The 10,397-nt window shown below is 34.3% G+C and overlaps 1 protein-coding gene across 2 annotated transcripts; it reads left to right on the forward strand.

The window, feature by feature from the left end:
• The first annotated feature begins 962 nt into the window (after positions 1-962).
• On the forward strand, positions 963-8,814 carry LOC145802071 (homeobox-leucine zipper protein ATHB-15-like). 2 transcript variants are annotated; one of them, XM_082894469.1, is made up of 8 exons: positions 963-1,422; positions 1,611-1,651; positions 2,765-2,829; positions 3,711-3,800; positions 5,651-6,465; positions 6,603-6,685; positions 6,778-7,070; positions 8,553-8,814. In XM_082894469.1, exons 3-5 carry the CDS (start codon positions 2,776-2,778, stop codon positions 5,738-5,740), a joined length of 234 nt encoding a protein of 77 aa, XP_082750595.1. In that variant the 5' UTR covers positions 963-1,422; positions 1,611-1,651; positions 2,765-2,775; the 3' UTR covers positions 5,741-6,465; positions 6,603-6,685; positions 6,778-7,070; positions 8,553-8,814. The 2 variants fall into 2 exon arrangements, with proteins under 2 accessions (XP_082750595.1, XP_082750591.1); XM_082894465.1 differs by lacking the exons at positions 963-1,422; positions 1,611-1,651; positions 2,765-2,829; positions 3,711-3,800 and having other exon boundaries at positions 5,860-6,465.
• Positions 8,815-10,397: the final 1,583 nt, after the last annotated feature.

The raw sequence follows: 10,397 nt of genomic DNA on the forward strand, positions 1-10,397 counted from the left end.
TATATCCGTGCCCCTTTTGCAAATGTAGATTTATAATTATAAATTTCAGACACAACATTTAATAATATATAGTGTAATTAATTTAAATTATTTATTAATGCTGGAGCAAGTAAGCAAGGACTAGTCAATTTTTCTGCATTTGTCTATTATTGCCTGTTTCGCAAGTGCATGCATGCATTGTATAACTTCAAGTGAGCCCACACGATTAAGATAGCATTTGACCAATAAAGCCAGTAACAACTTTGCTTAGCATCTCCAGCATAGTAATTGTCACTTCATTGTTATAATATATGAGATTGAACAAAAACACAGAGATTCGATGCACTTAGTCATTAAAGTCTTGTTTGGATTGGAAGGTTCGGTGAGTAAAGAAAAAAAATAAATAGAGATTTTTCAATACTTATTTGGAATGACTAGTGAGAAAGATTTTTTTTTTTAAAACTTACGTTTTGTTTCTCTAAAAGTTGTGACATTTGGTAAGAAATTAAAATTGTTCTATATTTATAAATAAATAAACACTTATACTATCTAAATTATTCTTCTAAATACTTGTTTATTATTTGTTGGCTACATATTTTGTACAAACCAATTATAATTCAACGCGTGGCAAAATAAGGATAATATAGGAAGACTATTCAAATATTCGATCCTGATCGTACATGTGTCAGTTAGTATTGGTTATTACAAGATCTGAGTAGCAGTGGATCAACAAAGAGATGCAAGGTGATGTGGCTTCAACAGTTACTCACATTTCAAATTCAAATTTATGAGGGAAGCTTAACTGCAAGTAATGGCGTAATGGAGCTAATCTTGAGGCAACATGATCAGCGATCATAGAGGAGCAGTTCGACGATTAGAAATGCAGTTCGATGGTCATCCTTGAGCAGTATAAATAGCAGAGAAGGCCCCAGAAAAAGCCCTTAGACTCAGATCTAAAAAACCAGTCTTATTCTACTCACTACAACAAAAAGCATTTTCTGCGACGTTTTTTAGCAACAAAATTAAATTTGGTTGCCAATTGTATTTTTTTAGCGACAATATACGTGTTGGTCGCCAAAAAATACACCATTAGCAACAAATATTTCAATTCGTCGCGAAAAATGGTTGGCGCAAATTTAATTTTTCGCGCGGGAGCGCTAAAAACGTTTTGGCGACGAAATTAGTATATGGCGACGAAACTGTTTGTCGCCAATTTTCGACTTTTTGGCGACAGAATTAAACTAGTCGCTGAAAGGTGAGTGCTATTTATGGCAACAAAATTATTTTCGTCGCCAATAAATTTATTATCAAAACGACGTCGTTTTGAATCTTTCTTTTTTTTTTTTTTTTTTTTTTAAGTGAATAAACAAAACTGACCTAAAAGAGACTTCTTCATCTTCTCATTTCAGAATCTGCAGCGGCACAAATAGAGGCGGCAAACAGGTATTTTTCTCTCCCTCTTCTTCGTCTCTCTTTCCCTCTCCCTCTCATTTTCCCTCTCCCTCTCCCTCTCCCTCTCACTCTCACTCACTCACACTGTGAGAGTTTCGAATCTGTCTTTTTTTTTTTTTAAATGACTTTTAAGTGAATAAACAAAAGTGACCTAAAAGGAGACTTCTTCATCTTCTCAGTTCCGAATCTGCAGCGGCACAAACAGAAGCGGCACAAACAGGTATTTTTCTCTCCCTCTTCTTCGTCTCTCTTTCCCTCTCCCTCTCATTCTCCCTCTCCCTCTCCCTCTCCCTCTCACTCTCACTCACTCACACTGTGAGAGTTTCGGACTGATTTTGTGAGTTTCGGACTGATTTTGTGATTTTCGGGATTGATCTATTCTAATTTTTGGACTGATTTTGAAACTAATTTTCGGGACTGGTATGTTCGGAATTTTTGGACTGATTTTTGTAAGAAACAAAATCTAGAGCTTTTTCAAGAGATGCAAGGATGGTTTATATAAGACTTTATAGAGAATTTATGGTGTCTTCTCTGTTCTTGTGATTGATTTTGGAGCTGTGATAATCTCTGTTCTTGTGATTGATTTTGGAGCTGTGAGAATTTTGGTGTCTGTCTCTGTCTCTGTTCTTTTTTATTTTTTATTTTTTTTATTTCTTGGTGATGTATTATATAGCATTAGAAGGCAAAAAGGTAAATGGATGTTACCAAGAAAACAGAGATCAAACTTAAGCTCGTTTGTTTAAGTGAAAGTTATTTTTTATTTTATGTATTTTCTATAGTTTTTTATGAAGGAAAACAAAAGTTAACAAAAAATATATATTTTTTATAGTCAATGAAAAAGAATTTGTTTGGGTGAAAAATATTTTTCATTGTTAAAAAGTGAAAAAATATTGTTTGGATTAATATTTACCACCGCTGTCAGTGTGTCGATGAGGCCCATCGATTGTGAGCACACAGCATGACATGGCATTAAGAAGCATATGTTAATGGGATATTCAAGAGCATTGGCTGAGATCATCTTTGCCATTGGTTTAGATGGAGTATGCAAAATATGACTCTTGTTTTGTTTTGTTGGGTATGTGAATGAACCAGGGAACTTGCATTTTTTTTGTATTTTTATTCAAGTGGTGTGTCATGAGGGTGGACCACAGTTTTGTGTTGAATATTCTTACAAGTTACAACTATTCATTGCCCAAAAAATTATAGATATTTTGTGTATCGGTGACCCTTTTAATAATTTCATCATATAACATTCATTTCATGTCCACTCTCCGTTAATTTCATGTACAGTGCAATTTAATTTAAACTTTGATTTACAATTCAAATGTTATAGGTTATTGGCTAATGCGAAGAGATAAAAAAGCTGCAATCATTCGTTGGGGGCAATTACTACATCAAGTAAGCTTTGACTATATTTTAGGGCATTTTAAATTTATTTATCAAGTTAGTCATTTTAGTTTCTACACCTATGATCTTGAAACTATATAACCTTATTAAATTTAATAAGTCTAGTTGTCAATCAACGGTACGCACTCATCTATTCTCTTCTCTTCTCATTCAACATCCAAATAGTAGACTTCAAGAGTCCAAATAGCATACTCAAACGATTGTCAAGCATGAGCTAGGTAGCGAATGGCGAGAGCAGTAGAGGTGTTTGGCGTAGATGAGGCAAGGAGGGGCGTGGCCATGGGTTTGTTAGGCGTGGCCGTAGGGTAAGGGTCGCCGGAGGGGGGGACTCTCTCGTTCTCTCTCCCCCCTTCTTCAGCTTCTTATTTTTTCTGTTGGCAAATTGTGCTTGTCTCTCTTTGCCCTATAAATTGCAATTTCTATGCCCTAATTGAATTTTTTTTCTTGCCAAGTGCCTTTTTAGAATTTTTTTTAGGGGTGTTGTTGTGATGTTTGGTTTCTCTCATTAGAGTTCAAATCCCATTTTTCTTGCCTGTCAAATGTTCGATAAAATGCATCAATGATGGCCTACTGTGATTTTGTTTATTAGATCCATTTTTTTTTTGACTTTTGGATCTTTGAGAATATAATTTAGGAGAATTTTGGACTCAAATACAATTTAGGAGAATATAATTTAGTTTTCTTGGTGGGTTTGTTTTTTGTGTTTATCTACAAATTGAAGTTGTGGAAGTATGTATATATAGTAAATTTAGGATCTTTAATTAATCATTTTTTAGTATTTGTCACTCCATGTATTTCAGTTATAGTGTTTTCAGTGAGAGTCTGTAATTGTACATGAATTATTTGAAATACTACAATTATTTGATTTTCAGGAACACTCAGTCGCTGCTTTCACACGTGTTCTTGATGAGGCCAGTGTTGTTCTTCTCTTCAGAGACAAAGTCTATCTTCATCCCGATAAGGTACGTACACATATATATAAATAATAGTTTTCTTGTTAGAAGAAGATTCTTATAAGTTGATTTATGTGGGACTAGTGATTTGTGCTTGTGTTAGAATATAACTAACAATTTTGTTGATGAAATTTGTGTGTGTTTATTAGTCACAAAAGTTTTGTGTATCTCATTATGGCTAATATGTATATTTTGCGTTGCCAAAAATCACATGTTATTTTTGTTTTATTATTTTCTTGTTGGTCTTTGGTTGTGTACACTACATGGGGAATGAGTTTACTCTGTATTGCGGAGATGAAGGTTTAAGTTTTATGTTTCCCTCTGTATGGTTAATGTCTAATTTTAGAGTTAAAAAGAGTCCAAAATACATTAGTTAGTTGCACTATGAGAACTAAGCAACTGTTTCTCTACAGAGAACAGTTCCAAAACCTCTGATTTTGCAGCAAGGGATTGAGGATAAAATATATGGACACAATCACCATCAAAATCAGCACTAAGTGACCCACATATAAGAGGGTTGATCTTGACTGTATGGTCATCGTGTACATAAACCGACAAAGCTTGCAGGGAATGCTTATGCGTTGTCGGAGGTCTATTGATGAAAACAATATCCCCATCCATTATCCGTCGATGTACCATTTGACCAGGTCTTAAAAAAGTATGCCCCTTCGAACCTTCCCTCAGCGAGTAGGTTGACAAACCATCCCTATAGGTTAAACACAACTTTTCATCAACCAGCTTCTGCAGATACTGCATGTTATATTGAGTAACTCTCTCCTCAAATGTTATCCGTTGAGCAATTTCAAAAGGTAGTCCAATCTCATTGACTCCTTTATATGCATCACCTGTAATAACACTCCGTGAGGAGAATCCACAACCCTTTCTGATAAATAGGGTTTTCATCTTCTCAAGCCATGCTTTAGTAGTAGAATCGCTTTGCTCTTTGTTAATCCCAAATCGTGTATCCATGTCATGAGATGCCTTGTAGAAGAAATATGCACGGAAAGACAAGAAAACAACAGTTGTTCATGAACATTTGCACAATTTAATTGCCAAAGGTTTGACTAAATTATCAATCATATTCTCAATAAAGAACAAATGTCACCCAAGTAAATAGTAAACCAGCATCAACTACACAAAACACCATCTTCTAAAACGGATCATCATTCTCAGATAATTCAAATAAGCAATGCAATGGACATGATTGATGAGATCTATTAAAATAAGCAATGCAATGTGCATAAAATGGATCATCATTCTCAGATAATTCTGTATAGTTTTTAATTAGTTTTTCTCTCAAATCCTCAAAGCAATAAAGTGCCCCCACTAAGGGTCAGCCAAACTTCCTTTGAATTAGCAACAGACATGATTGATGAGATCTATTAAATTAATAGAGTGGTGTCACACGAAATGCTAAACAAAACATGGTACATAGATGTAATCATCATAGCATTATGGCACTAAAAGTAATTTGTATATTCAACATGGGATAACTTCAAATAGTGCTTGTGTTGTAAAAGCTCACATAGTGTACACAAATACTTGTTTCAATTTTACCCCAATATATTGATTACCCAGGAAGCTTCTGAACTTGATCTTTGATCAATAAGTTCTATAAATTCTTGAGCCATTCTAAATTTTGTTAGTTTGGAGTTAATAAATTAGAAGTCGAACTACGTCGTTTTGCATTTTATTTTTTTATTTTTTTTTAAGACTTGACCGACCCTTTTGGTGAATAAACAAATAATTATCAATATTAAAAGATGAGGGTCCAAAAGAAAAAAGGTCTGAGGCAAATAGCAGCACTCTAAATTGTTTCCTTGGTGTCTAATATTTGTCTATTTCCATCTAATTTGTAGGTATATACAAGTGGGGAATGCAGTTGCATTTTTAGTATCTATGGCATTCGGAAGTATGTTGGCAAAGGGAAGCTAAGGAGTCTCAAATAATGAACCCTTGACAACAACTGATCTGAAATTCCCTATGAGTCTGCTATTTAAGTGACTGCAGTTGCATTTTTAGGTACATCAGGATGTTTAAGTGACTAGTTTCTGTGTCTCTGCAGCATAGGAGTTTTGCTGCACTACTTTAATCTTTGGTTTTCAGGAAATGATCAGACATATCCAGAGTGGTATGATGTAAGCAATGGTTAAATTGCTTGATCTGTTCCACAATAATGCCAATGATTGTTATTAGGTTTCCCTTGAGTGTGCAAAAATTTTGTCACGCTGCTATCACACATTTGTATAATATCTACAAATATTATGTTTATTTTTATGTGGCTCCTTTTTTTTTTTTTTTTCCCCACATAACTTTCAGGATTTAATTAATGATGGAAGCATCTTAGTAAGTGAAGTAAATTTCAGATTATTGTCATACTGTGGTCTATTAATGCATGCTTTCTCACACTCCTACTTGTCATTTGGATTCATCTTCTCATTTCAAGTTTAGCATTTCTTTTTCTTCTCTACATTGTCCTTTCTTTCAGAATGTGCCCCCTGCAATACTTCTTAGGTTCTTGCGGGAGCACAGGTCAGAATGGGCAGACAACAGTATTGATGCTTATTTAGCTGCAGCTGTCAAAGTTGGTCCCTGTATTTTACCAAGGGCTCGAGCTGGAAGTTTTGGGGGCCAAGTAATTCTTCCACTAGCTCATACTATTGAGCACGAAGAGGTAAGTTATTTATTCTTGATTTACTGCTGAAATCACTATATAAGGTTGATCTTTTTTAATTCAAATTGACCTGTTGAATTGTAATGGTTTTCTTCAATTGTTGACATTAATTAGACATCTCTATTTGTCCTTATTAGTTATTGGAGGTCATTAAGTTGGAAGGTGTTGGCCATTATCCTGAAGATGCAATAATGCCTAGAGTGACATGTTTCTCTTGCAAGTAAGTCTTGTTTCTTAACATTGTGTATTATATTTACTACATGAATAATAACGATCTCATTTAAAAATTTGTTTTTATTGTTTCTTTTGAAGTTGTTTACAAATTGATAGGAAGCTTTGAAAAAGCGACATGAAGAGTCTTTAGAGCCTGGGGCAATACCTTTAACTCAGGAGCAGCTGTCAATCGAGATTCTTGGAAAGAAATCGGGATACTAAAAAGGCTTTGGAGTTAGTCCAAAACCATCATCATCTAGATCTTCTGTTACTGCACAAGCACATACTGAGGTGGTTTCAAGCCTACAAAAAGAACTAGAGTCATTGAAGAATTTGTCCAAGGTCCAGCAAGAACAAATTACATAAGAGGAATCTTATTAACAAACACTTTTGTAAGTATATTTTTCATAATTTACTTTTCAAATCACTACAAGCATTTCATTTAATATGTCTGGTTGTGTTTAACAAACGGGACCTTGATTGGATCTCCAGTTAGAAAATTAGAAAAAAATTGTAAAACACAAGACTTAAAAGGCCCGTTAGGGGGCCAAAATTGCAAAATGACCATCGAAACCACCGAAACTTGGCACAGACAGCTTGTTCAAGCCTAAATAGACTTGTAGGAAAAAACGGGACCTCTATTGGATCTCCGGTTAGAAAATTAGAAGGAAAATTGTAAAACACAAGACTTAAAAGGCCCGTTCGGGGGCCGAAATTGTGAAATGACCACCGAAACCACCGAAACTTGGCACAGACAGCTTGTTCAAGCTTAAATAGACTTGTAGGAACAAACGGGACCTCGATTGGATCTCCGGTTAGAAAATTAGAAGGAAAATTGTAAAACACAAGACTTAAAAGGCCCGTTCGGGGGTCGAAATTGCGAAATGACCACCGGAACCACCAAAACTTGGCATGGATGGATTTTTCAAGCCTAAATAGACTTGTAGGAACAAACGGGACCTAGATTGGATTTCCGGTTAAAAAATTAGAAGGAAAAATGTAAAACACAAGACTTAAAAGGCCCGTTCGGGAGTCAAAATTTTGAAATGACTACCGAAACCACCGAAACTTGGCACGGACAGCTTGTTCAAGCCTAAATAGACTTGTACGAACAAACGGAACCTCAATTGGATCTCCGGTTAGAAAGTTAGAAGGAAAATTGTAAAATACAAGACTTAAAAGGCCCGTTCGGGGGTTAAAATTGCGAAATGACCACCGAAACCACCGAAACTTGACACGGACAGCTTGTTCAAGCCTAAATAGACTTGTAGAAACAAACGGGACATCGATTGGACTTTCGGTTAAAAAATTAGAAGGAAAAATGTAAAACACAAGACTTAAAAGGCCCGTTCGGGGGCCGAAATTTCAAAATGACCACCGAAACCACCCAACTTGGCACAGATAGCCTTTTCAAGCCTAAATAAACTTATAGGAACAAACAGGACCTCTATTGGATCTTCGGTTAGAAAATTAGAAGGAAAATTTGTAATACACAAAACTTAAAAGGCTCGTTCAGGAGCCGAAATTGCGAAATGACAACCGAAACCATCAAAACTTGGCACAGACAGCTTGTTCAAACCTAAATAGATTTGTAGGAACAAACGGGACCTCGATTGGATTTCCGGTTAGAAAATTAGAAGAAAAAATGTAAAACACAAGACTTAAAAGGCCCGTTCGGGGGCCAAAATTGCAAAATGACCACTGAAACTATCGAAACTTGGCACGGGTAGCTTGTTCAAGCCTAAATAGAGTTGTATGAGCAAACAGCACCCGATTGGACTTCCCGTTACAAAATTAAAATCAAAATTGTGAAGTTCATATCGAGTTTTTTTTTTTGTCAATCTAATATTGTTTTTTCTTTTTTCATGTGACAGATTGACAATGGTGGAAAATAGTTTGGGCTGCATCAGAAGATTTGATTTTGTGTTTTTGGAAATATTTTGACATAGGATTTTGGTAAATGATTTATGGATTAAATGTTTAGCATCAAAATATTTGGTGTTGTGTTTTTGCAAATATTTTGACATAGGATTTTAGTAAATAACTTGTTGGTTAGATGTTTAACATCAAAATATTTGGTTGTAATTTTGAAAATATTTTGACATAGGATTTGGTAATGTATTTATGGGTTTGATATTAGTAGTTTGTAAGTACTTTGGTATGCATTTTTTAGATTGTCAGAGAATTGTAATTATGTTTATTGGGATTTTTCATAGCTATTAATTTTGAATTAGTATGAATGTCTTGCACAGGTGCATTATTATTTATATTACATTTGTTTATATATTGTGCACAGGAAAATAGGTGTTTTGGATTATTTTGAACAGGAAAATTATTAAAATCAAAATTTGTGTAGTGAATTTTTAGTAACAGGTGGTGTTTTTGTCGTTGTTCATATATTTGGCGACAACATAATGTTTTTGTCGCTAAAAGTTAGTGGTTATTCCAGGAACATTTAGCAACCAAAACTTACTCGTCGCTAAAAACGTGATTTTTAGCGACCAAATTAATTTTGTCGTTAAATAGTACTTTTGGCGACGCATTTATTTGTCGCTAAAAGTACATAGCCTATCCAAATTTTAACCTTTTAGTAACAAATTGTAATTTTATAGCGACAAAATATATGATTTTTGGCGACCAATTTTGCTTGTCGCTAAATGTCTACATACGGTGACAATTTCTGATTTCGTCGCCAATACTTTTAGTGACAGGGCTTTGGCGACAAGTTGTATATTTTGTCGCCGATTCGTTTGGCGACGGAATTAGTACTTTTGGCGACGAAATTTGTGGGTCGCCAAATGTGTTTTTTGTTGTAGTGACTTATTTTCCTTTCCAGTTTTACATTTTCAGTCTTACATTTCTTGTTCTTTACATTCCTGTACTTTAAATTCCTGCACTGCACTGCACTTCGTTCATAGGAGTAGTTTCAGGTAGTAGATTGTCGCTGTAAATCTCTACGAGACTGAGTTTGGATCATTGTAAGTTTTTCATTTTAATGAGATACTTCAATTGTTCTTCATTTAATTTGTTATCTTATTTAATTCTCTTAAATCAAGCCACCAATAAAAGTCCTCTTCATTGAGGTTGAAAGAATTAAAATACAATCATCTGATAATTGGTTGGTAATTAATTCTCTGTAAGGACTAATTGATCCTTGTTGGCACGCTTGCAATTACAAAAATAACCTTCGAAAGTCAAAAAACCAACATTATTCAACCAAAAAAAAATGGTGTGAAACCACAATCACATAAAGTGAGAAACTATAATAAGTTTTTTTTTTATTTATTTTTTTATTTTTTTCTTTCTCACCTCCGACCCAAATAGGGTCTAAATTTTGTCATTGTTATGCCTTTGGCAAAAGGTTTGCACATTTCCAAGTTTTGGTAAAAGTCATTTTTGTATTTTTTTTTTTTTTTTTTGGCAAAGAAAATAAAAGAAATAGCATTTTCGCTATTTGAGTCACTTGTCAAATTTCGACATTTCAAGTACTGTATAACATGTCAAAATCTCATCAATTTATTATATTGGAGATGATCTCAATTGTTGAGTTTCGCTTTGTATTGCATTTATAGTGTTTTTATTTTAATTTCATCGAACTTTGCCAACTAGAAGAGAATGATAAAAGACCATAAGCAATTTAATAAAAATACTTGCATAAAGTTACAATACAGTACATAATTACACATATTGATAATCTCCTGGTGATTGAAAATAGAAAA

The sequence above is a fragment of the Camellia sinensis genome, chromosome 1 (genome assembly GCF_055761805.1).
Source record: "Camellia sinensis isolate YWXY chromosome 1, ASM5576180v1, whole genome shotgun sequence".
Taxonomy (NCBI): domain Eukaryota; kingdom Viridiplantae; phylum Streptophyta; class Magnoliopsida; order Ericales; family Theaceae; genus Camellia; species Camellia sinensis.